General features: G+C 50.2%; 2 protein-coding genes across 13 annotated transcripts in view; one reads left to right on the forward strand and one right to left on the reverse strand.

The window, feature by feature from the left end:
* Nucleotides 1-13,973, forward strand: part of PPARA (peroxisome proliferator activated receptor alpha) — a 61,516-nt gene extending 47,543 nt beyond the window's left edge. For 7 of the 8 annotated variants that reach the window (XM_078076740.1, XM_078076746.1, XM_078076743.1 and 4 more), the window contains 5 exons: nucleotides 1,573-1,733; nucleotides 2,919-3,057; nucleotides 3,831-4,033; nucleotides 9,168-9,615; nucleotides 11,773-13,973. In XM_078076740.1, coding sequence (XP_077932866.1) covers nucleotides 1,573-1,733; nucleotides 2,919-3,057; nucleotides 3,831-4,033; nucleotides 9,168-9,615; nucleotides 11,773-12,020 — 1,199 coding nt within the window. In that variant the 3' untranslated portion in view covers nucleotides 12,021-13,973. The remainder of the gene's footprint in view (nucleotides 1-1,572; nucleotides 1,734-2,918; nucleotides 3,058-3,830; nucleotides 4,034-9,167; nucleotides 9,616-11,772) is intronic. The other variant, XR_013449380.1, reaches the window with a different exon arrangement.
* A 5,423-nt stretch (nucleotides 13,974-19,396) lies between these two features.
* On the reverse strand, nucleotides 19,397-25,227 carry CDPF1 (cysteine rich DPF motif domain containing 1). 5 transcript variants are annotated; one of them, XM_078076747.1, is made up of 4 exons: nucleotides 24,918-25,227; nucleotides 23,734-23,846; nucleotides 22,548-22,659; nucleotides 19,397-20,399 (listed from the first exon to the last, which is right to left on the reverse strand). In XM_078076747.1, exons 1-4 carry the CDS (start codon nucleotides 25,200-25,202, stop codon nucleotides 20,253-20,255), a joined length of 657 nt encoding a protein of 218 aa, XP_077932873.1. In that variant the 5' UTR covers nucleotides 25,203-25,227; the 3' UTR covers nucleotides 19,397-20,252. The 5 variants fall into 5 exon arrangements, 4 of the variants coding, with proteins under 4 accessions (XP_077932873.1, XP_077932875.1, XP_077932877.1 ...); XM_078076749.1 differs by having other exon boundaries at nucleotides 23,734-23,853; nucleotides 24,918-25,048; XM_078076751.1 differs by having other exon boundaries at nucleotides 24,879-25,045.
* Between the last annotated feature and the right edge of the window lie 1,410 nt (nucleotides 25,228-26,637).

Raw genomic sequence — 26,637 nt, forward strand, 5'->3', positions numbered from 1 at the left:
TTTCCTTGGGTGGGGTCTTCTCCACGCCTCCTTCAGGGAGGCCATTCCATATATGTGTGACATGGTGAGCTTGCTTTGTCATACTCAATACTCCCCTGGGGGTGCCCCAACCTCCTAAATGATTTTTGTTTGCACACATTGAAGGCTCGCTCTGTACTGTAAAGTTCTGTGGGTTTTGACAAATGCATCCTGTTGTGTCTTCACCATGATGTTCTCATATGAATTGTTTCACCATCTCCAAACAAACCTCTGTTTCACCTGTTCAGCATCCCTCCCACCCTCCCCCCAGCAACTCACCTTTGTACCAAACCTATAATTCAGCTTCCCCAAAACGTCAGATATTTAAATTGTATAGTTTATAACCTTTTAAGACTGGCTTTTCTTTTTATCCTTCCACCTATCGAAGGGCATCTTGGTTACTTCTGATTTTGGGAGATTAACACTAAAGCTTATATAGACATCCATGTGTAGGTTTTTGTGTGAACTTAGTCCTCAGATCACTTGGGTAAATACCTAGAGTGTAATTCCTTTAAGACTGTTTTGCCAAACTGTCGTCCAACGTCGTCCAACGTGGCTGCACCATTCTACCGTCCCAGGAGCCACGAGCGAGCGTTCCTGTCACTGCACGTCCTTGACGGCATGCAGTGTTGTCAGGGGTTTCTTTAATTTAAGTTTTTTTAAAGATTTTATTTATTTATTTATTTGAGAGAGAGACAGGAGAGAGAGGGCACGCACAAGCAGGGAGAGGGGCAGAGGGAGAGGGAGAAGCAGGGTCCCCGCGGAGCAGGGAGCCCGACGCAGGACTCAATCCCAGGACCCCAGGATCATGACCTGAGCCGAAGGCAGACGCTTAACCGACTGAGCCCCACCAGGCGCTCATGTTTGTTTGTTTTAGCCAGTCTAATAGGTGCATAGTGATGTCTCGTTTTAATTCAGTTTTCTAATGACAAGTGATACTGATTTGCTACCATTCTTCAGTGAGGTATCTGTTCAGATCTTCTGCCCATTTTTTAATTGAGTTGTTTGTTTTATTGAGTTTTAAGACCTCTCTGTGTATTTTGGATACAAGTCTTCTATGAGGTGTGTGTTGTGCGGATATCTCCTCCCTGCCCGGGGCTTGTCTCCTTCATTCTCTCGGCAGGGTCTTTTGCAGAGCAGAAAGAAGTTTTCAATTTTAAGAAAGTCCAACTTAATTTTTTTTGTAATTTTTCATGGATTATTGCTTTCAGTGTTACCCACACGGATTTTTATCCTGTGTTCTGGTGTGGTTTACTGAGTTAACATTTGCAGAAGAGCTGGAGGGAAGCAGAGTACAAATTGTGTGTAGGCCGAGCTGGGCTGGGTGTGTGGGTCCAGAACCCGGGGGCGGCCCAGCGGCAGGTTTGGGGATGCCACAATGGTAACTGGAGGCACACAGGCAGGGGTGGGACAGCCCAGGACAGGGGCCAGCCCAGGCCGGGAACTCTGCCCACTAGCCGGCACCTCCCACATGCAATCATGTCCTCGTAAACCTGGTATAGAAATCGATGATGGTGTCTGGAATGCTCATCAGTGTTTCTCCTCTGTTCTCAGACACCCTCTCACCAGCTTCGAGCCCCTCGTCAGTCACTTACCCGGTGGCTCCCGGTAGTGTTGATGAACCTTCCAGCATAGCCTTGAACATTGAATGTAGAATCTGTGGGGACAAAGCCTCAGGCTACCATTACGGAGTTCACGCGTGTGAAGGCTGCAAGGTACGGTGGACCCCGGCAGGGAGGAGAGTCCCTGCTCGGGACAACGGGTGCTTCCTTTTATTTTAAACACAGATTTTCATCATCACTGGAAAGATCTAGCAATCAGAGGTGGCAGGCCCCCACATCACGCTTTTAGGACTTTGTGTACGCTCTCCAGCTTTGGTACTTCATGTACCTGCTGCGTGGGGCATCGAGTCATCTCAGTGTTCGGTTAAGGTCAGACGTCTCCTTCCCGTGTGCGTGCTGAGACAGTTTGCCGACGTTCGGACGATAGCACAGCCTTTCGTGGCGCAGGCCCGACCTGGGTCCGTCACACAGCAGTGCCACGCCCGAGCCCGGGCTGGCCTCAGAGGCCTGGGCCGCAGGGACGGAAGGCCACGCTGCCTTCTGACGGGCAGAGTTCTCTCTTCAACCTCATGATCCTGTGCCTGCTCTGGCCATCCCACTTTACAGACCTAGATATCCAGCTGAGGGAAGGTGCCAACCTCCCCTCCTGTTCCCCAAGAAATTGCTGTCCCTGCTCCCGTGGGCCCGCCGGACCTGCCCCATCTGAACTATGCAGGAATGAGTGGGAAGCCAACAGGAAAAGAACCAAAGCAAATACAGACTCCTTCACAAGCCTTCTGACCACGAACCTGTGAAATAGCCTTTCCCACCTGGCTGTGCCTGAGTTCCTGGTGTTACGTTTTGTTTCTCATGGACTAAATACTGAAGTTTCTTGGTAGAGTTTAGTGCTTTTGTAAAGCACGAACATTGTTTACAAACAGGTGGCTTCCTTTTATTGGTTTATTATAATTTTTGTCTTTCAGGGAGTTAGTATTCTCTTACGTAGAGATTTGTGTAGTCACAAATCTGGACGTGAGCTGGGGAGGGAAAGTGACACTTGTATGAATCGGAACGGGACTGAGTGACTCTGGGAGACCATAACTGGGTCTTCCCAAGCCAGACGAGGACGTCTTGAAACGACTTTGAATTTTGCCTCATTTTGTTAGTTTTTCATCTTACATGTAATGAAATTTAAATTTTTCAATTTGTCCCAATTAAGTCAGACTTCTTAGAATGATTTTGCTAATTTCAGTCCATTTGGAAAGTACAGTAAGTGAACGACCAGAAATGTGAGTAAAGCCACAACGCTGACTTACCGGCCCACCGTAGCCCCTCCCCAACCGTGCGTCCATCCCACAGGGTTTCTTCCGGAGAACCATCCGGCTGAAGCTGGCCTATGACAAATGTGACCGCAGCTGCAAGATTCAGAAAAAGAACCGGAATAAGTGCCAATACTGTCGTTTCCACAAGTGCCTTTCGGTCGGGATGTCCCATAACGGTAGGTAAGGTTGTCTAGCGTGCTTCCCCAGCCCGTGCCTCAGCTTACCTCCCTTGTCTGGTCGCCGCAGACTGTGTTTTGAATGAATGTGTGGCAACACTTCGTGCCCAGATCATTTTGCAACCAGAATAGCCCAAAAAGGGAGCAGTGTCACATAGCTGAGACCCAGCAGAGCTCCGGGAATTCCACTTAGACACTTCTCACGGTAAGACTTTGATCGAAGGTTTTCAGACCGATTGGAAGTGCCCCCAGGACGCCAGAATGGTCCCAGAGTCTGCACGAAGCATGTGCCATTGCAAACACCGTCCCACGTGGCGAATGTCATTATTCTGAACCCTACTGTCATTTTAGAACGCGCCAATGATGACGCAAAGGTAAATCTAAAATGACTAATTCCTAGCAGTTGCATGTCCACCTTCTGGACAAAGAAAAAGGTGTCACATGAACTCGCCCTGGGGGAAACTGCCATCTCCTTGAACTAAGGGTCAATTTGAGACCTCATGACAGTAAACAACCTTCAACCGATCCTGTTGACGAAATGAGGGATTGCCTTTCCTTTTAACCTTTTGAGAGTCCAGAATTGATGGAGGGTTGAGTTTTATTTTCCTCTCTCCAGAATAGAACGTTGACTAGTCCTGAGGGGCAGCTTTGCTCTCGTGGTTGAATTCTCGGTGCGCACTCTCCGCCCAGCGGCCGGTCCCCTGCCTTGCGCCCCAGTGCTCACCTCTGCCCCCTTCCCGTTCTCTCCCGTGTCCCCCCCTTCCCACCCCCAGCAATTCGCTTTGGACGAATGCCAAGATCTGAAAAAGCAAAACTGAAAGCGGAAATTCTCACCTGTGAACATGACCCAGAAGATGCAGAAACGGCAGATCTGAAGTCCCTCGCCAAGAGAATTTACGAGGCCTACCTCAAGAACTTCAACATGAACAAGGTCAAGGCCCGGGTCATCCTCGCGGGGAAGGCCAGCAATAACCCGGTAGGTGACCTCGCTGCTGCTTGGGCTCCCACCTGAGGTGGCCCCCTGGCCACAGGGAGGGGCTGAGGAGACAACGGTTGGATGGCGGGAAGGTGGGATGGCAGTGTGGGCCCCGAGGCAGCAGGCCGAGGCAGCTTATCAGCAACTCCGATCTTCAGGTTCCTCCACCTCAGAGCTCCTAGCAACGAGGTCATTACAATGACTGTGTAATTAATACACCAAAAAAAAAAGAAAAGAAAAGAAAAGAATAAATCTGGTTAATAGCTTAGGGTCATCTCTTAAATGCATTTTTTAAAAACCTCTATTTTTTTTTCTTAAATTTCTATTTTAATGCCAGAAAATGAAAGCATTTTCTTTCCCTCAACAGTGTTCTGGCATCCTTCCCCTAAATCTCCTCCCTCCTCTCCAACCCCCCTGCCCTGCAGCCCCCCACCCATCCCCACTCCTGTTTCTTCAATGAAAAGGCAAGGACATCTCTGGGTTTAGAAAGGGCTGTTTGTTTACAGAAACTCCATTGTCTTCTCTGGACAGTTCTGGGCTTTTTCTGTAGTGCACTCTGCCACCTGCCCCCAACCCCGCGGTCGCCTCAGTCTCTGTGTCCATTGCAGAGCTGATCTCAGAGCTACTTCAAAGAGGGGCCAGCCCAGGGTTGGCTAATGAAGATATTTTACCTTTTTCCTATGAGCATGGCAAAACAGGTTTAATTCGTACTAATGAGTAGCTTAAAGCGATCCTGATTGGGAATTACAAGCTGGAATTTTTAGTCACAGGAAAATGAAGTATTTCACAAGCGACTTACTTTCATGAACAAACCAAACCTCTCTTTTACTGAGTCTTTAATTCTTCAGTAAAATTCTCCAATTAAATAGGCTGAGACATTTCAGAAGGGCTCAAGCAAACTCTATTAAATTGGTAAAACCACACCCATGCTGGGAGGCCCCAGGGGCTTTTATAAATTAGACCCTTTCTGGATCATAAGGGTGAAAGCAAAGTAACCTTTTAATTTTGAGTTTCTCTCCTGGAAATGGTTAGGAGAGATCTTCCTTCCACTTCTCTCTTGGGTTTTTAGAATTTAAAGGGAACTTAAAAGTCAACTTTACTCTTAACCAAACACTCTTGTTTAATATAGTTTCATTCCCACGGAGTATCCTTCTGCATACCCCACTGAGATCTGCACGCTCTTGGAAGGAGCCCTGTCCCCCTTGGCCCGAGCTCGGAGCTCACAGTGCGGGACACAGCCTCTGCTTTTCTATTTTCCGTGGCCTGTAGATCATCTAACACGAAGACCTACAGCTCACCTAGAACTGGTTAGGGGCTGGGTGGGCCAGGAGGGGGATGCTGTGGGAAGGTGGCCAGGAAACGGTGGAGGGAGGGTCTTGGGAGGAGGAAGGAAGCTGCCGAAAGCATGTAGATCCCATTGTTTTGGGAAAATATGGGTGTTAGCTGAGGGTTGAGGGTGGTGGGAGAGATAGTGAATATTTCTGTCTGGGCATGGGGCTGGTTTGAGCCACTGAGATTTCAGAACCGGAGGCCAGAAAACCACCAGGGCCCTTAGTGACCTGGTCGGAGCTCGTCAGGGCCCTGGCTGCCCTATGACTTGAGGGTGGCAGAAACAGAAGCAGAGCTGAGGCACAGAGGTACATCAGTCCCATCTGAACTTGGCTTCCAAAAGATGTGCTTTTCAACAGCGTCTTAAAAAGTTGGTGTGTTGACGCTTGAGGTGTTAAAAATACCACAAGAATGCTCTCCAGGAGGCCACATGCAGTGAGAGGGTGAGGAGCATTGAAGTCCGTGGGAATGAAAGAATGCACTAGTACTCGTATTTTGTAATGTCACAGACCATCATAACTTTCTTCATTCAAATGAAGGGGACCGCATACGTTTATCTCAAAGGTTCCCATATTGCTCAAAATTGTCGGGAATAATCTTTAGAGTCTTTGAATGTCTTCAGTTATGGAGAATCTGTATCCTCTAAGAAGATAACTGAATTTTAGACAAAATCATGAGTGCTTTGTAGCCAGTCACTAACGGTCAAGTGTCTTGTCTGAGAAGAATGAATGAAGCAAGGGGATGAGATTTTGGCACGTGGCCGAGAATAGATTCTAACACGCGTTTTGAAAGGGCCTTCAACGTTATTCTCAGCGTTTCGAGATCTTTGGGACAAGGGGCCCCCTGGGTGCCATCCTGAAATGGCTTTAGGGGGTATGATGCACCACGTGGTGGGGTTTTGCCCACAGTGTTATGCTGAAATATTACACCGACAACTTAAGTTGCCTTAAGATTGAAAAACATTCTTAATATTTTATACCGTTTCTTGAAATGTGTAGTAAAATCTAACCAAAAAGCTTATTGAATGGTTTCATCTAAAGCAATTCTACCAATAAATCACAATTTTTTCCTAAAACATGGTGCTGCCTGATTTTATGTAGACAATGCTATTTAGATGTATGTAAAGATGAGTTCTTGTCAGTGGCATCATTAACACACACAGAACACCATCAGGCGTGAGCACGAGTGATAGATGTCAGTTAGGAGAACCTTCTGGTCTTGGTGGGGAGTGATTTGGGGGGGGCTGGGCAGCTTTCTGCTCGTGCTATTTAAACTCCTGACAACATGCTTTATTTATCTGAAATGACCACCTGTGATGTCAGATACATTCATATTCAAACTTAAGTATAAAAGGCGCATTCCATAATTAAATATAAGCAGCATGGATTTTTTTTAAATAGTCCTATCAACAGTGTTTATCAAGCGTGTTAGTATATGCATTTTCTCTTGAGTTTCCATAAACATTGGTTTCTAAATGTTACCACTGGTTTTGAATTGAGATGGTTTCTAATTTTGTCTGTTAATGAGGCCCTGCCTTCTTAAGATCCAAGTGATAATTTTATAAAAATGAAATGAAGTATTTGTACCAGATACATCCCCATTTACGAGAGTATGTTTTACATAAAACCAGTCCCAGGCGGGTCTCACGGGCGTGTGTCCTGTTTCACAAGGTCCTTTGCCTGGAAGGGCCCCGCATCAGGATTTCATGCCCTGCTGTCGCTGTCTTGAAATTCTTCATCATTTGTGAACAAGGGGGCCCACGTTTTCATTTTGCCCCAAGCCCTGCAAATTCCATGGCCGGTCCCGCACCGGTCGTGAGAATCTCCAGCAAAGGACGCAAGTGCTCTGGGATCACACATTTGGGGAACCCCTGCCCAGCCTGTCCCTGTTCCTGAAGCTTCCCCAGCACACACCTGCTGCGGTAGAGACTCTGGAAGGCCCTAACTTCATTTAACTCAGCGTTTCCCAAATTTCTTTGGGCCACACAACTTTTGTTTCTAATGCCTTTATTTCTGCCGAAGGTTACAAAGCCAGCGATACAGCCAAGGTGGCCTACTAGTGTACTTTCTGGAATTGAAGGGATACTGCTGTGTATCCCTAGAATGTTAATTCCTTCAATGTGAGCAACTTCCCAGAAAACAGAACTGCCCCCAAACTTTCCCCAAACAACAGTAATCCGGCCTGCTTTTACGGTCTTTGGAAGGAGATGGTTTTAGTCTTCCTTAACCAGACTTGAGATAGTCAGGACTTTGGCTTTGAATTTTGTATTCAGATTGTTTTCACTCACACACAGGTAATTTTTCGAGTATCCCCTTTCTTCAGACTTAGAATCAAATTATTTTTTTTATCCAACGCTGCATTGTAAATTCTGATTTTGGTTAAACATTTCTAAGACAATCCCTTTCATTGTTCCAACGCGCTTGCCTTGCTTCTGAGACAAGGATACCCTCCAGGTGCCCTGAAGATGGTTTTTTGCTGTGGTTCCTCCAGTGCTCTTGGGAGCTCAGGAATAGGGGACACATTGTGCCCTGGGGCCAGATAGAGTGTCACTGACATGTTTTGCCCATTGGCAGAGTGAGTCTTAAAATCATGAGCTGCTTAGGCATTCTACATTTTATGTATCCTGGTAGGAATTGAAAATAATGCTTCAGCCCACCTCATTACTGATCTATAGAACACATTATAAATCAGAGAGATCGCCGAGAGACTGTCATTTCTTCTGCTCTGCACACAAATCCGGTGCACATTTTGGGCAGCAGCACAAAACATTTATGTTGTGTCCCTGTGCCCCACCAGATCTATAATCCCTCCTGGGCATGCTGGCTTCAAATAACGGGGCCAACCGTCTCTTCTTTCCTCCACTAGGTACTTAGAAAATGGCAGGACCCGTGGGCTTAGAAGCAAATGGTATATGGCAACATGTAGGCTGCTGGCCCAGGGGTTTGCACTTGTTCCAGAACACAGAGCACCAAAGTGCAGATCTCAGTCTTACACACGAGGAGGTGAGGGTCCTTCAAGATTTTCCCAGGTTACTCCCAGAGAGCAAGGGCTTAACAATGCTTGTTTGCTTATTGCTACGCAAACACAAACACCAACTTTCCGAGTTCTATTTAGCTGCCAAATTTACTCATACGGCAGTTGTCAGGTAACAATGGTTATCTCCAAAGTTCATAAAATGGTAAAATTAAGAATTACTGTAGGATGAGCGAAAGAGGTGAAGGCACACATTGTTAGTAATAAAATTAATAAGCCCTGGGGATGAAAAGGACATTATGAGGACTACGGTCAGTAATATTGTAGTTACACTGTCATGACTCCACTCGCGGGGTGGGCACTGCCTAATGTGTAGATGTGTCGAATCACGCTATGCTGTGCCCCTGAAACTCACGTAACATTGTGTGTCAACTGTTCTTCAGTGATAAAAATTTCAAAGTTATTGTAGTTAGGGCCATTGCAGAGGTATTTAGGAGTTCAGAGAATATTACAAAGTATTAAAAGTGCTTTGCAAATATTCTCTTGTTAGCTTTATTGCCGAAATCAGGATTTGCCTTTCATAGCAATGAAATCCCCACCCGGTGTCGGGCACTGATGATTATTATCTTACTGATTCGTATCGCTAGTTCCCTATGAATGTCTTGGTGTCCCCAACCAATTTTGAGGTTATTTAAGGACGAAGACTACACTTTGTTCCTGTTGCACTTCTCCGCAGGTGACCCGCAGACAGTGGGTGCTCATCAGTTCATTGATAATTAAGAGGACAGCCTGTCACCAGTGACCTGGCTCATTTCCATGTCTTTCTTTGCAGCCCTTTGTCATACACGACATGGAGACATTGTGTATGGCAGAGAAGACTCTGGTGGCCAAGCTGGTGGCCAACGGCATCCAGAACAAGGAGGCGGAAGTCCGCATCTTCCACTGCTGCCAGTGCACGTCCGTGGAGACCGTCACCGAGCTCACCGAGTTCGCCAAGTCCATCCCTGGCTTCGCCAACTTGGACTTGAATGATCAGGTCACTTTGCTGAAATACGGAGTTTATGAGGCCATATTTGCCATGCTGTCTTCTGTGATGAATAAAGACGGGATGCTGGTAGCATATGGAAATGGTTTTATAACTCGTGAATTCCTAAAGAGCCTAAGGAAACCGTTTTGTGATATCATGGAACCTAAGTTTGATTTTGCAATGAAGTTCAACGCGCTAGAGCTGGACGACAGTGATATCTCCCTTTTTGTGGCTGCTATAATTTGCTGTGGAGGTAAGTCGTTGGCCGAATCTGGTGCCACGTCACCTGCAGCCTCCTATCCCGCAGGACAGCAGTAAATCTGGTCTGTGCGTGAGTGGTGCACAGTGGAGTGCACAGTGGCAGGCGGGAGGGCGTCTGAGCCCCTGCGTCGCCACCGCTGGGAATTAAGTGAGAATTATACTGTATCATAGTATAGCATACGTTATTATATATAAATACATATTTGTACATTATATAAATATGTTCCATCCATAATTATGTTACATACATAATATTCTATTTCTAAGTATAATATAACTATATCAAATATATTAGGTGCAACGGTAATATAATTTTATCTAACATATCTAATATCTAATACATCTTAGAATCATAATATATGGTGTGTATTATTATAGAATTCTATTATTATAGTATCATATCCATATCATAGACAGTATTCTATGAAATGCCATACAGATGTTAGTACAGTTTATCTCACTATTGGTATATTTATTCTATTTCATAATGAAAAATATCGGTAGCTAACTGGCAGTGTTTGCAGTTTGCTTTGCCAAAGGAAATGGATCCCAGTGAAGGAAAATCTGGGCCTCTCTGCAGGGAAGCTGGCTCTGCAGCTCCCAGAATTTTGGCTCAGTGTCCTGTTCCTTTAAATAACCCTGTCCTGGTAGAAGAAGGTCATCCCCATACTGTAAACTCAGCTGACCTTACCCAGCCTGGGGGAGACCCACGGGGCGACCACCGACCGCCGCCACAAACTGCTAGAAGGTGTGCCCCACAGTTGGCTGACTGGTGGAGCTGAGGCTGGTCACAGCCGCCCAGACTCCGGAAGCCCCACAAGGCCCGTCCCTGCTGTCCCTGTTACTATCCAGCTGTGCACGGTCAGGTGGAGGGAGTCGTTATGCTCTGGCAAAAAATGTAAAATGCAGAACAGTTGTACAATCCCAACTTGTCCTTTGTATGCTCAAGATGTAGTGTTGTGGGTAAAAAGCAATTGCACCACCCTTATGAGTGGTAGGAGCACAGTTTTCTAAAAGAAATTATAATCATATATCAATCCTGGGGCACCTGGGTGGCTCAGTCAGTTAAGCCTCTGACTCTTGGTTTTGGCTCAGGTCATGAACTCAGGGTCGCGAGATCGAGCCCAGTATCAGGCCCCGCGCAGAGTGGGGAGCCTGCTTCAGATTCTCTCTCTCTCCCTCTGCCCCTCCCCGCTATGCTGCCTCTTTCTCAAAAAAAAATTCATGTATCAATCCTATATATAGAAAAGGGTCTGGTGTGATACACATTAAACCTCATGAGGGGGATTCACTTTCTGTTTTTTTTAATCTGTTTAAAAAGTGAGTAATTATATTCATTTTACAACCAAAAAAAAGCAATGAAAAAATCCACACCCTTAGCAACACTTTTAACGATCCTAGTAAGGACGGGGCTTTGAAGAGAGCGCTGCCTATTGGACAGGGACGGGGACAGGGTGTGTTCTGGACCCAAGGCAGGACGCATGGTCTCAGGCTGCCTGGGAGGTCCGGTGCTTGCGGCTGAGCTACCCCAGGGAGGGCGTGTGGTGTGTTCGCTCACCTGCCGGGGCCAGACCTCAGGCCTCCCTGGGGCTCGGCAGCATCCTGTGCAGGTCGCATCTGCCGCCTCGTTCCCCAGTCTATGCAGCTGACTCGTACCGGAAGACTAGCGTTCCTACCCTCACAGCGCTTTACGCCACAAACCAAGTCTAACACAATCACACTCCTTCACGTGGTGATGGAAAACCTGAAACCAAATATCTAGTTCTCATTCAAGAAGAAGTATTTCATTTCATATTATGCAAAACTGGTTGTTTTAATCATCATCGGAATGTATGGTTACTCCTAATGTTTTGGGGTTCTTCCCCTGACCGGTGGTAATCAGATAAACCCAAAATGAAAGGGCCATGCTGCAGGGCAGCTGGTCGATTTAAGGTAGCACACAAATATTTAGGACCGAGCATTTGTCCTGTCTGCCCAGTAGGCCCAGTGACTTTGGAAGAACAGAGTTCTGTCTTCCAGCCGAGTCAAAGGCGGAATAAGAAAGAAAGGCCACATAAAATAAGAACGTTTGGTTTCCCCAACCGATAAACAGTTACGAGGCGTCAGTGGAGTGATTATCACAAACATGTCTTCTTTCTTTTGAGAATAGATCGTCCCGGCCTTCTAAACGTGGGACACATTGAAAAAATGCAGGAGGGCATTGTGCACGTGCTCAAACTTCACTTGCAGACCAACCACCCAGACAACACCTTCCTCTTCCCAAAACTCCTTCAAAAAATGGCAGACCTCCGGCAGCTCGTCACAGAGCACGCGCAGCTCGTGCAAGTCATCAAAAAGACGGAGTCTGACGCCGCCCTGCACCCGCTGCTGCAAGAAATCTACAGGGACATGTACTGAGGGCTTGACAGTGCGACCCACAGGCCACGTGCCCGGACTTCTAAAGTCAACAGCACTACAGATGGGAAAGGGGAGCAACGTCGCTTTGCACAAATTCCACCATTTTCACCTCAGAGAATGGACGGATGAGCCCTAGGTAACCGGAACCCTAGACCACATCTCTTTCTTTTTCACACCAGTACTTCTGAGAACGTGCAAAGTATTAAAATGCTGGTGACAGGTAGCTGATAGGCAGTTCTTAGAAAATTAAGGGGAATGATGCCCAGCGGTCTGATTTTAACTCACCTGACGTTAATCGATGCCGATTTCTTGATATCACATGAGTAACATAGCGCTGAATTAACTGGTGACCTCGAAATACGTGGTCTGTCTTCGCCTTTTGCTGCCTTTTGACTGTTGCGCTCCCTTATCGTTTTAAAAACTAATCAGCACTTTTTAACTTTTATAATCCTGTAAATCTAGATGAATCCAAAGGTTAGGTATTTTTAAAAAACAGCAAAATATTTATTGGGAAGACTCTAATTCTGTTTCCTGAATTTGAAGACAGACAACATGCTGTTTCTTAATCATAGGATTTAAAATTTCAGAGGATTCTTTGATAAGCTATCCAAACGCAGCCGTCGGTTGGTTTTCACTGTGTTCGTGGTTGTGACTTAATAGGGCGGAAGGGCCTGTTTCGGGGTTTGTGTAGAAGATCCCAGAAAGCCGCATCTCAAGACTCCCCCTGGACTCGATGCCCTGTTTCAAGCTGGCATCTGGAGTCAGCAGGAGCAAGACAAACAGAAAGTATGTCAGTTGTCCATCCCTCTGACCTAGTTCCTATCAGATCAGAACCAACCGAGTCAGATTGTTTGGGGGCCATGAGAGCGTTTTCCGGGGCAAACTGACAAGTTGTTTGTCAGTGTTCCTCTGGGCCCCATGTGTCAAGGCAGCTCCTTGGCCTTTTCCTGTGTTGCTTTTTAAAATATGCAGCTTTATTTTTTTAACTCTTGGTGGCGGTAGCTGCTCCCGAGAGTGTAGAAGGCGAGGCAAACAGGACTTTGGAGCGTGGGCCCCAAGGGGACCACGTGGAGAATGAGGGGGACAGGCACAGAGTCCTTCATGGGGCAGTTTTCCAATTACATAGGGAAGGCGGCTTTCCCAACATCTGAAATATTTGTTTCAGCCTCAAAGATCATTTCTCAACCCCAGTCTGGTTATGAAAGCAGTGTTGATAGTGGTTTTCGTCCAGAGCATATGGACCTGGAAAGACTCTTTCTGTCCACCGTGGTACGTAAATGTCCTGTCAGGGGATTTACAGCAGCCCCGCCCTCCAGGCCAGCCTGGCCTGAGCTGACACCTCCGCAGGGGGGTCGCTGGCCACCTGCCCCTGACCCCCTGCCTCATGGCAGCTCTTCGTAGCACCTGGTTGTGCCTTTGGTGCCCCTCCCCCTCCGTCTCTAGAAAACGTGGCTCTAGAAGGTCGCTACTACTTGCTCTGGAAGAATGATTAGGATTGAAATTGATAAAGTTCCCAAGGTCAGCATCATGGAAATTCAACAGGAGAGAGAACGATAAAACTGTAAGGTTTCAACTAGAAAAGGCGAACGTGAAAACGGGCACATCCTCCTCAAAATTAAACCTTAGTGGTAGTTTTCATTTTTATTTTGTTGAGAGAGCCAATCAAAGGATCTGTTGGAAGCAAAAGTATTTCCACGTATGAATGATACCAGTCCAGAGGTCATCCAGAGTCAGAGGGCGCGCACGTCCATGTGGGCGTTCTTCCCTAAGACAAGCCCCTCGGGCCGGTGCCACGTCTGTGTTGCCTCTGTCGACCACTGGCCTCTCTCTTCTCAGGTGTCCCAGGTAGATGCCATTCGCGGACGTGGCCTCAGAAAGGGACCCTCAAGACCCAGGCTTTCAGAAAAGTCGCTCGCTCTGGTTCTGTTCTCATAAAACTTATTTTTAAAAGCTCTTTATTTCATGCATTCTGCCGCCGAAGTCACCGGGTTCTGTATTGCTAGTGTTAGTGAGCCTTTGGCTCTCTTGGGGCCCGGCTAGACTCCCAGCGATGTTCCCGGTGAGGCCACGAAGGAGGCTGCAGAGAGCGCAGCTCGAAAGTCACTTGAATTCGTTCACTGGTACCAATGGGAAGAAAATCACAGATTCCCGTTCATTTTAAATAACAGTCACTGATTGCCACGCAGAATGTTCGGGCCATCTAATCAAAGATTTCTCAGTCCACCGATAGTCAGATACGGACAAATTATTCACCCGTTCAGAATACTGTCGCATTTCCAGTAGGGACTCGTTAAAGCGCATTTATTGCCTGCTGGATTTCAGCAGACGTCAGCATGAAGCGGGGTAGATATGACAGAACAGGTTCAAGAAGCCTCAGACCAGAGCACGGAGCCCCTCCTCTGCTGGGGAACTCGGCACGCGGTGCAGCTCCCCTCACTACCACCTTGATGTCCTTCGGCAAGTCGCTGTTTGTAGCCCCAAGTGCCAAATGCCTCAGAGACCACAAAATTACAACCAGCCTCTGTCTGCAGGGCTGACAAGGAACGAATCCTGAACCCAGCAGGCAGCTCCAGCTCCGGAGCCGGCCTGGCCCTCTCTCCCCAGTCCCACAGCATCCCTCCCCTTCGTCCTCCCGGGCATTTCCAGCTGGGTGTCCCACACACGGAATCCTGCCCCTGCCACCTTGAGGGCTGCACACACCAGTGGCCATTTTGGGGAAGCCCAGCATCATCAAAACCAAGATGCTGGCAACTGCATCAGCACAAGTGAGAGGCAGGGACAGTTTGGGAATCATCAAAGTGCCAGTGAGCCGCTCCTTTCTTTCCGCCTTGCTCTCGAGTTTCCCTGTGGCCTTCCTGTAACTCTCGGATGAGATGCACTCCAAGCATCTCCCTAAAGAGTAGGTGTACATATGTCAATAAGAATGTGAAGTCCAGGAGAAGAACCTTGGTGCATGGTGCATTCAGGAATGCTTGTGAGAGCTATCCTTGTTTTAAAGGGACTCTTCATTTTAAGAGCAAGCATGTATCTTTCTGCATTTCAGATGCATTTCTTACACTGGGCCATCTGAAACTCTAAGGGAACGAACAGCCTCAAGGATCATGTGGGGGTTCCAGAGACAGGGCAGCATCCTAAGATCTGAGCAGAAGCTCAAGGCACAAGTAAAATCCTTTGTTTAATGTGCGATAAGTAAACTATTAATTTAGCAACTACTGTTTCCCCAAATCTACAGCATAACAGCTACCTCAATATGATACATCAAAAGGCACAGTTAAAATTAAGGTACACGAAACACTCGGGGTCCTTTTGGAGCATCTATAGTCAGATCATTTATGAATAAGATTCAGAAGTTACACACCTTTGCTTGATTGCACGCTGAGAGGCAGAAGGTCATGTGACTTCTTAAAGGCACTTCAGTTGAGCCTCCAAGATACACATGTGCAGAAGTTGCTGCCCCCAGTTTGGGTGAGTTGGAGCATGACCCAGGTCTGGAAGTGGGAACAGTCACTGGCTGCAGTGACCCGCCCTGTGGAGGGCCTCCCCTGCTCCTCGGCTGCACCTGCTGGCCGAGGCAGCCTGCTCAGGGAGAGACCCTGCCGGATGAGGCTGGAAGCAGATGCCTCCGGCCGACTTAGCCGGGCTGTGACTTTTCAAGGCGCACTTGGGCCTCCTTGCTGCCTCTGGGCACTTCCTTCCTCGTGTTCCCTTCTTCAAGCCACAGCAGCACCAAGCACATTTGATACCTAGCCACTGCATACACAATGGAGGGTGGTTTTTTGTTTGTTTTTGTCTCAACCCAGCGGCCACACCCGTCTCTGGAATGTCTTACAAATGCCTGTTTCAAGAGGGGTACACTGTTTTGACCAGCCTGCACTGCAGGCGTTCCTGGAGGGGTCACTTACTTAAAGCCTTTAAGTTCACAGCAGTGTGTCCATTCAGGATGGCGAGGACATCCCACTGTCTGTGGAAGTCACCAGCTACGATCGGTGCCAGCCACCGAGGGCTTACTGATTGTCTGTGGAAGTTTCTTCCCACGTACCCAGTCTTTACAGCACTGGCACAGCCCAGCACCGGGTGACTCCAAACCAGGCTCTCTGTACTTGTTCTTCTCCTTTTAAAAAAAAGTGGCCCAGCTTCTCTTAACTCTTGGTCCAAGCTGATGTATAGGGTTCCCCCTGGGATTAAGGATTCTTGCCAGGCTCCAAAGGTTGAGTCTACATTTTTTGCTGGGATATATATATATATATGCCATTTTAATAGAATTCAGGAAAATGGTCATTGACCCCCAGCCTGTGACACACACCAGAGTAAGAATAAAGGCAGTGAACTTTCCTCTGACTCAGGATAGAGGAGATCCATTACATTTCTCTGGAAACCACAATGCAAATTAGAGGTGATATTGAAAGTTGAAAAGACAGTGAGTCTTCATGCATTAGTTTAAAGAATTACAGAATTCTTTCCATTATGCTGTTTTGTGGAGTGCAGCTGGGTGATTAATACTTCCATGGAGTGGGCTGAGGCTCATAAAGGCTGTGGGTGTGGCCCACGTATCCGACAGCAACTGAGAGGCTAGCAGCCTGAGGCCTGGGACACCTTCTCAGGTCTAGCATGGGGCTCTCAGCAGACCATTTGCTTCTCAACATTTCAGGCTGAGACAAAGACAAGTGTCACCGTGTAACTACCCCACCTCGGGAAAACGGGGGTGGGGGGAACGGGGACCATATACTGTGGCTCAGCTGAAATACATACAGCCACATCCTTTTGGAATTCCTTGCCAAACAGAACAGACCAAACTGCACCCATGTTCAATGTCACATCTTGATTGAAGCAATGGAGAATGTCAAGGACTCCAGTGGCCCCCTAGCTGTTCAATGCCTTATTTGCCAAAAAAAAAAAAAAAAAAAAAAACACTAAGAAACTTTTTTTTTTAACATCAGAGATAGGGTTAAGACCTGGATCAGGTTTTTTTAATTTAAAATGTTTGCTATTTTGGGTCAAATGTGAAGAACTTCCCCAAGTGCTTCTCTGGAGAAGGAATATACTAGCCTCCTCCTCCCTTACCCTTCTCCCCACACCCAACATCTAAACTTTGCTAATTCCACAAACTGCGGCACCATGGAGACCAGTGCGGGGACCCGCCCTCCACCATGAGCCCAGAGGTGAGGGCTCTGGGCCCCAAGGGGGTCCTCCGGCCTCAGCATGGCCTCCTCAGGGCAGGGAGGTCAAGCTTCGGGCCCTGAAGACAAGTGAGTGACCAATCTTTCCAAAGTAAAATCATTCACTTTTGGAAACTATCTTCTCTTTTTAAAAGCAGTCTGTTCCTTTTTTTCAGGCCTAAAAAAACAAAGGAAAAAAAAAAAAGTACCTCACAATAGATGAATACCACTCAGTACCCTTTCCAGTAAGGTCACAGTACTTGTGTTTGTCATTTTTCCTACACTGTATGGTAAAATGAACTATGTTAATAGCTATATCTTAAATACTGTGATTCAAGTTTAAGAAAAATTTTAGTGTATTTTACTAACTTACAATCATGCATCTAATAACAAAGATTTGGGTTCTTTTGAAATCAGTGTTAGTTGACATATACTCTTAGTAGCCTGGCTCATGGAACCTACTGGAAACACAAAGGATGCTGGAATGTAACTGACATAGAGTTGCACACACATGTGTGCACACACAGCTTTCTGTCTCTCCCAAGCCATGCAGAATTTTATCTCCCCGTGTAAATCTGTTCCCTTCGTCATGAGTCACATGCGAGTACAAGCGAGTCTGTCTTCACCGTCTCTTCTGGCAAGGGGGCCAGAGACCCAGGTCCGGAGTCACTTACTGCTCCCAGCAGTGTCCTGCTGAAGACCTGAACTATTCCTGGGTCGTGGGTCACGGTCTGTTCTTCAGGGAATTATTACCTGTGGGTTATTACCAAAGCACTCAGGCAATCCGCAATCTTCGGGTGGGATATTTGCACCGCTGGTGCTCTGGCAGCCCCCAGATGGCCCAGCCCGAAGCATGCAACGGAAACCACAGACCCCGTGAGGCTCCTGTGGGTCGTTCGCAGTATCTCGGCAGAACTTCTTGATGTCCACAGGGCCATGGCACTGAGAGTGTCTGACTGACACATGTCAGAACATCAGATGGATGCAGATTTCCAAAGCAAGACTGAGCTTGGTTTCTTGGTGTGTTTGTTACCACTCTGGTGCCTTATACTCTCCAAGTATTCAGGGGCTGACAGACCCCTTGTCTTCATACTAAACAGGAGCAGTTCCAAAGCAGATCTTTTAGAGCAGGTTCTGGGGTTCTCTCTCTGGGTCTGGAGGGGGGGGGCATCCATCCAGGGCCTCAGGGAGCAGGGGTGTGCACAGAAGAGCAAATGGAATCTTCCGAGTCACATTAACCAATAGCGGTTCCAAGCAATTAGAAAATGACTGTAACTTTAATTTTTAAAAAATCTTCGGTCTTATTCTGCTTCCTGCTAGGAGATTGAATTGATCACGTATGTTGATTAATATCCTGAATTTATGGGAATGTACAGGTTTGGAATGTCCTACTGTAAGACTGATGAATGTAAGGAGTTAATTTCAGGGTACAGTGTTGCCTTAATGGTTTTAAAAAATAAAACTATTTTTTAAAATTGGTTGGTGAGTTCTGAGTGATGCCGTGAGATGAACATTTGGCTTGAAAATCCCCGGCTATAGCGTCTGCCCTCAGCCCAGAGCAGCCCCCACCCCACTCCCCCAGGGGTCTTCACCTCTAGTCCTTTTGTCCTTCGGTTCGAATGGACCTAGGACAGTGTGGCCCCAAAATGACAGCCATTTGTCTAAAGTAATGTGATGCAGGGGAAGCATCTGGAAATAAAACCCAGTGCGCACATCAGCCAATAAAAGCTCTTTCTTCATTCTCTCCTCAAATGCATGTCTGCCCCCCCCCCCCGGCCTCCCAGTAGTTACAGGTGAAGACAGAGCCGCTCCAGCCCTGAGAGCCAGCAGACAGAGGCCTAAGAGCCGTTCAGTGTGTCCCCACGGCATGGGGGCCACGGGGGCAGGGGAGCCCGCAGGAGTGGTGCCCGTGGGGGAGGAGTGCCCCAGGGCCGCCTACAGTAGCCTGCAAGGCTGGTGCAGGGTCCCCCATGGAAAGGGGCAAGCCAGCACCTCAAGCTGTGAGCCCCTGCGTGAGGGAAGGGAAGACAGGGGAAGGGCATTGCTCTACCTTGGAATGGGACTGGGCCTATAGGGGCCAGAGCCGGAGCCCGCGGGACAGACAGGATGGAAGAGGCTGCACGTGGCAACACCCCAGCCCCCGACCCGTGCCAGATCCAGGGTGCCAAGGAGAACATCTGCCTCGCAAATGTTTCCAGGGAAGGATTACTTTTCAAAAAATTAACCGGTTCTTTGCGTATTTAATTATGGATCTAACACATGGCCAAGATTTAAAACGTTTTCCAAGCACGAGGATGTGAAATAAAATTCCACTGCCCCCAGACCCCCAATCACGCCTGCAGCCCCCCACACACCTCAGGCACCTTCCCACAGGTCACCTCCCTGTGAACCGTCCCAACGAGTGACATCTTCACCGCGTGCTCACTCCCCAGGATGGGGAAGACAGGAGTCCCCACGCCAGCCGTCCTGCCTCCGCATAAGCACGGACAGCATGACCACCCAGCGTGACCAGAGGGCCTCCTCACACTAGACCAGGACAGTGGGCTTTGTCCCTTCGCTCCTGTGTCCTCAGGGCCAGGCAGAGTAGCATGTCCCCTGGAGGCACTCCTGGATCTGATGAATCATGCGAAGGGCACAAGGGCCTTCCAGGTCCAGCCGTGTGTAAGCAGGAGCCAGGGGATGACCCTGCGGGAAGGCCTAGAGCCCCAGGTCCAGGAGGAGAGCAGAAGGGCCAGCAGGCCCAGCCTCGACTTCCCTTTGTGCCAGTTCTGAGCCACTTCTCAGTTCTTGCCCTGCAGTCTCAGCAGCAAGGGGGCTCTGGGCACGGTTAGGTCTGCAGGACATCTGGTCCCAGGTCTGCCTTTTGAGTGCCCTCTCTGCCCGACTCCCGATCACCTTCCGGCTGCAGGCTGGGCCCCAGCTCGCTCCAGCTGCACACGCTGCTCCTGCCTGCCCCGGAACAAGGCAGGGCACGACAGTTCCCAGCTCAGCCCCATCCCTGACCCAGGCTGCAGGGACCCTGCCTGCCCAGAAGCTCTGTGCTAGGTGCTGATGCCAACCTGGCACCCAGCCGCACTCATGTCCGAGAGCCAGGCTGGCTGGCCGGCCTCTTTGATGGAGCTTTCCTTTTCTCCAAGTCTTGCCGGATTTCCTGAGGGAAGGCATCCATGTTTTCCTGGACACAGGGGAGGCAAAACCTCTTGGAGTAGAATAAACTGCATTCCTGAAAGAGGATGGGGGAAGGATGGGGGCTAAGTACCACAGAGCAGGGGGTGCAGCTTCTCCCAGAGGCCAGTCCTTCACCCCGTACAGGGCGGCGGGGGGGAGGGGAGGGTGCTAGGCAGGGGCAGCTGGGGGGCCATGTTGGCAGGGGCTGGCCAGGGCCAGAACAGCACGAGGGAGAGCAGGGCCCAGGGGCTGGCCAGCCACCTCCAAGAATGCGGTCATCACCTAAGAGAAAAAGACACAATGGAGGGCCACCAGGGAGGAGAAAGCAAGTAGGCAAGAGAGCCCTGTCAGCCCCTGCAAGCAGTGGGGTATCGGGGGGTTCTGGGCATGTGGGAATCACCCAGTGAGACTGGCGAAGGTCTCAGAGAGAACAAGGCAATGCAGGCCTGGGTCAACCCGGGTGAGAGAGCCTGGATGGCGTGGAAAGACTCTGGGGACTGCCATGCTCCGTCACGGGGGACGTGGAAACAACGAGAAGCTAGAGCCAGGGCCACACCTAAACTGTCAGGATTCTAGATCCCTCCCTCTCCTGGTTATCACAGCAGTGTGACAGGGGCTTGGTGACCACCAGTGCTGGGCGCAGCCCCACAGACCAAAAAGGCCACTGGTGAGCTGGTGAGTGGCTGGTCTGGGCGGGAGGTCAGATCTGTCCAACCGCGGCCATTCTCCCCTGTGCCCATCTTTTGCCACTCAACTCCTGAGACTCATTGCCCAGGGCCCTGTCCAAAGACTACTTTCCCAGCCCCTTCTGCAACTGGGTGTGGCCACAGGACTGGGTCTGTGTCACTGGCAGCTCTGTGCCGCCTCCTGGTTGTGCCCCTTGAAGGAATGGGCATGTGCTCCCTGTCTCTTCCAGCGGGTGGGAGCATAGGTATGATGGTGGGAGCTGAGGCAGCCACTGCGGACCCAGCAGATGCTGTGTTTTGAGAATGGCGTGGCGCCACCTGCTCTGGACTCTTAGACATACAAAAAGTGAAGACTGTCATGATCAGGCCACTGTGTTTAGGGGGTCTCTTTGTTCCAGCAGCTCAGAGTGTGCCTCAGCTCAGACAAGGCTGTCCTTCCTGCAGTTCTCGGAAGAGATCTATTCCCATGTGAGAGAGGGGACTCGCCACCAACCAAGCACTCCATCCAAGAACACTGGAGCTCTCGGATACCATATGGAGCACCCTCTCCTCTGCTCACCAAGTGCAGCCCAAATGTGTAAGTGTGGCATTTAAGGCTTCTCCCCTCCCCCATGCCCAACCCCCCTTTCCATTTCCCAACTGCTTCTCTCCTGCTGAGTCCTCACCAGCCGCCGCATGTCCTCGAACACGCAGGCCTCTGCCTCGCTAAGGCTTCGTCGCACCCTGTCAAATCTCATCACCCTGACGTTGACAGAGGCTGATGTTTAAACCCGGTCTGTGATGCAGCAGCCTTGCCTGTACTCTGCCCCCCAGCAGAATGCCCAGGGACTGCTGTCCGGCTGCACGGCTCGGGTTACAGGGGCCATACCTCAGCCACGCAGCCCCACTTCCACCCACCCCTGGGTTGTCCAACAATAGGCTCACTGACCTGGTGGCCTGGGCCTACTCAGCCTCCTCAACCCTGTGTCCTCACCTATCAGATGGGGGCAATACTGCTTTGCACAGCTAGGTTTGGGGCAGGATTGAAGGAACCTGCACTGGGAAAACAGGCCCCAAGCACAGGGCCTGACCCACAGCTAATGCTCAAGAAAGCACAGCTCCTTCCTCCGGAAGGTCCCTCCAAGAACAAGCAGGAGGAAGGTCACTGTCCCATGGAGAGAAGCACAACAGCCCCTGGCATGGCTGGGAGGGGAGAACTGTCAGCACCCACTCCGCAGCCAACACTGAGACCCTCTGACTGACCCCAGCTCGCCCCTCTGCCTATCTGCTCACCTCTGTTGGCTGCAGGACCCATCCATAATGAGGTGGACCAGCTGGCCTCCAAGAATCCCCGGGCCCCCCACCATGTGACTGAGAGGGCTCCTAGGATCACCGCCACAGAGAGGCTGACGCTCATGCCATCCTTGGGGAAGGCTCACAGGTCACCTTTCCCACGATCATGTGTGGGGTCCCAGCCACAGGTAGGGAGGGAGGGAGGGAGGGAGGGGAGGCAGCCCCAGCCCACGCAGCTTACCCACCGGGCCCACGCACACCAGCCGGCTGCACAAACTGCACTTTGAGCCGAGGACCAGGAACCTGTCCTTGTCTGAGGTGAACGGGTCCTTCATGACGTAACTCTCCTCCAGGAGGCTGCAGGACAGTAAGTGACGCCAGAGGTCAGAACGGCCTGAACTTCTACTAATGGAAGCTTGGAAGCGGCATGGAATGGACCTCCCCCGGGCCCCCCCCACACCTGGGTGGGTTCATGGGAGGAGGGGCCGGTCCTCCCTGTGCCACCGAGTAGTAACAGAAAGGCAAGCAATCGGGGAGAGGCTGGAACTGAAATCAGAGCTGCTCTCGGCTCTAACAGCCGTGGTGGGGAGAACCACTCCTCCCCAGCTGCTGCAATGCAAGGCCCCAGACCCCACCTGCCCGCTGGGGTGGGGGCAGGGAGCACAAGGTCCGTCCGAGCTCTCGAAGCCCTTCCCTACACTCCCAGCACGGTGACACCCACTCCCAAGCCGTGCTCCCAGCACGCAGGGAGAACCAGGGCGCCTTACACCCTGCGTAAGGTGCTGGCCTCACCCCGCACATCAAAGGAGACCAACAGGGGTCCGTGATGATGGTGCTCCTGGTCAGCAGAGGTACCCACCCACAAGAAAGCCTTGGCCCCTGCCACCTATCCCACGTGAGTAACATACTGGGTGAGCGATGTACTGGTCAGCTTCCCCACGATGTGGCATTCAACGAAGGACGAGTTAGAGGTCAAGAGTCAAGCTCCAGAACCCCCTGGCTCTACTCAAGGTCGGTTCTGGGCAGATTCATGAGAAGTGGGGACCCACTTCCCTCAGCCAAGAGGGCAGGCGGGCTTCCCACTAAGAAAGTACGTCACCAGGAACCAGGAGGAATGGCAACAAGGCGCAGCCCCAGATGAAGAGGCTGCCACGGGGCCTTTTACTTCCAGGAGCTGAGCTGCCTCAGCCAGAGCCGCAGCGCTTCTACCTCACAGCTGGAGCAGGTGCTGGGCTCCGGGCTGAGCGGGGAGGGAGGGGCCTGGAGGCTCTGGAGGAGCCAGAGGCCCTGGGGCCTCCGCAGGTCACCCCTGCAGCGTCCAGAGCTGGGGAGGGATGGGCCTCAAACACCACTCCCACGCCACAGGGCGGACTCAGGCGAGGCCCCGGCCTAGCAGCTCAGCCAGCGGCCCAAACAGCGCGGTGTACTCACATGACAGAGCGGGTGTCAGGGGGCTTCTGCCCCACATAGCTGTACGGGGCTGTCAGGGCACAGAGCTGGCACGTAAACACACCCAGAGGACGGCGCTCCGCCTCACCCTCCATCTGCGGGCTCAAGAGAGGTGGCACGTCGCCTTCAGAACCAAGAACCGCGACATCTCAAAGCCTCCCACCGCATGCTGCCTGCGCGCCCGGCGCCCCCAGGCTCCGCGTGCGGAGAGTCCCCCGGCTACCGCCGCGGCTGTCTCACGTGGGGGCTTTCAGGAGTCCGAATATCTATCTCTCTATCTCTCTATATCTATCTATCTATCGATCATCTATCTATCTATCATCTATCTATATCTATCTATCATCTATCTATCTATCTATCATCTATCTATATCTATCTATCATCTATCTATATCTATCTATATCTATCTATCATCTATCTATCATCTATCATCTATCTATATCTATATCTATCATCTATCTATATCTATCTATATCTATCTATCTATCAATCTATCATCTATCATCTATCTATATCTATATCTATCATCTATCTATATCTATCTATATCTATCTATCAATCTATCATCTATCATCTATCTATATCTATATCTATCTATCATCTATCTATCTATCATCTATCTATCTATCATCTATCATCTATCTATCTATCATCTATCATCTATCTATCATCTATCTATATCTATATCTATCTATCATCTATCTATATCTATCTATCTATCATCTATCTATCATCTATCTATCATCTATCTATCTATCATCTATCATCTATCTATCTATCATCTATCATCTATCTATCATCTATCATCTATCTATCTAACTAACTACAGGGTTTCTTTCTTCCGTCACCTGCCTGCGCTTCCTTAACCCAAGTCTTTGCCCTGTGGTCCGGCGCCTTCCACTAGATTTCGGGCAGTTCCGACCATCCCCACTTCAAACAGCTCCCGGCCCTATTCTCCGTCCTGCGGAGCTTCCGGCCGCGAGCCCGCGCGACTCCCACGCCGTCCTTCCGGTGCCGGCCTCAGACTCCGGCTGTTTCCTTCTCCCTCCCCTTGTGCTCCGGTCCCCTGCAACGGAAGGCGGACGCGCCCCCGACAGCCTTCTTCCACCGCTGTTCTACCCGCGCACCTCCGCCTGACTGCCTCAGTTCCCCGGAGGGCCGCGCACCTCCGGGCCTGCCCCCCGGACTTCGCGCTCCAGTCCCCTCCGGCCTCTGCCGCCAAGCCGCGGGCAGCAGGGAACAGCCACGCCGCCAGGGCGCGCCGCTCGCCTCCTCACGGACCTCCGCCCGCGGCGCGTGCGCGGGCCCGCCTCCCGACAGCAACAAACCGAAGCGCGTGCGCGGGCCCGCCTCCCTACAGCGACAAACCACGGCGCGTGCGTGGACCCGCGCTGGCCGCGGACCCGCCCTGGCCCCGCACCGGAAGCCCTGGAGAGACTTTCACGGTGCATTTCCGCCTCTGGGGCGCGGCGGCGGAAGGGGAAGATCGGGCTTTCCTAGGGCACACCGATCCCACTGGGCCTTCTGTAATGGCTACCCCAAACCTCTCCGTTGCTTTCTTGGTTTTCCACCGGGCTTCGCAGAGTCCAGGCGGCTGCAGCGCCACCCCGCATCGTCTCGCTCTCTGCGCGCCTGGGCTGGAGCGTTACGGTCCTAGCTCGCTGACGCCCTCCAGCCGAAGCCCCCAGTACCCCCCCCGACCTGAAACGCGAGTCCCCGGCCTGGGCCAGTGACACAGGCAGTAGTGGCTGTGTCCGACCTAGGCAACAGACAAGATGGGTTCCAAAGGAGCCCTGTCTTTCCCCGAGGCCTTTATTAAGCGCTGTGCACTCCGGACATGTCGCTGTGCTGCTCGCAACGTGGCCTGCGACGCCCTTTGGGGCCTGAGCCCCACCGTCCTGTCCCTCCCTGGCCTGCCCTGCTCCAGCTTCCAGAGAGCCCTCTGGCCCGCGGGCTGGCCGGGTCCCCCGTCTCAGACCTGCTCTTCCCTCGTGCCTCCCCACCCTGCCCCTCTCCAGGCCCCTCTGCACCTACCTAATCCAAGCACTGTGCTGCCCCTGAAGCCAGCAGGCCTGGGGGCTGGGCCTTTTTCCTTTGGGGAATTGAGAAAGAAGGAATATACAAGGCATGTTAGTAATCCTGGCAATAACCACTACTCCTGGGCCTGGACTCCGGGGAGTTGAGCAAGCGCTCCGATTTTCTTACTAGCAGATAGGACCTCTGGGTGCTTCCAGCAATAGCAGCCTTTGGATCAATGCCAAGGTTATATACTGTTTTGACTTTTTTTTCTGGGTCTGGCCAAAGATGGGTCATTTGGATGAAGCATTTCATATATAACCTATAACCACTCAGATATATGACCTTGTCTCATGAATACTGTTAAAGCTGTTCGACAGGCTAGACAAGTTAGGAGATGGACTACAAGAGCTAAGGGAAATATTCAAAGAGCAAATCATGGTCTTTGGCAGAAAATAAAGTTAATTTTGAATTTGAGCTGTCCTCAGTTTTTAATATAAGAAAATATAAGAAAAAATCCAAAAGGATTAACAGTATCTGAAATATTTTTTTAAAAATGGTTTCCCAAAAGAAACCACATATTTACAGGTAAAAAGAGAGGGACACCTGGGTGGCTCAGTTAGCTTCTACATTCCACTCAGGTCATGATCCCAGGATCCTGCGATCCAGTCCCGCTTCCTGCTCCCTGCTCAGCAGAGAGTTGGCTTCGCCCTCTGCCCTCCTCTCTCTTTTTCAAATAAATAAATTAAATTTTAAAAAAGAAAAAAGAAAATCCGAATCAACCTTCAGACACTATTCTGTGAGCGGCATGGAACACCCGTGTGTGTGCGTGTAAGCCATTTCAGCACAGCCAGGACCACAGGGGCACCG

Source organism: Halichoerus grypus, chromosome 6 (genome assembly GCF_964656455.1).
Source record: "Halichoerus grypus chromosome 6, mHalGry1.hap1.1, whole genome shotgun sequence".
In the NCBI taxonomy this organism is placed as follows: domain Eukaryota; kingdom Metazoa; phylum Chordata; class Mammalia; order Carnivora; family Phocidae; genus Halichoerus; species Halichoerus grypus.

Coding starts and splice junctions, on each gene's coding strand:
- CDPF1 (XM_078076747.1), bottom strand. CDS start 25,202: ATGCACCGTGAAAGTCTCTCCAGGGCTTCCGGTGCGGGGCCAGGGCGG. Junction 23,847..24,917: donor TCCGGGGGGCAGGCCCGGAG/GTGCGCGGCCCT, acceptor TTGAGCCCGCAG/ATGGAGGGTGAGGCGGAGCG. Junction 22,660..23,733: donor CCTGACACCCGCTCTGTCAT/GTGAGTACACCG, acceptor ACTGTCCTGCAG/CCTCCTGGAGGAGAGTTACG.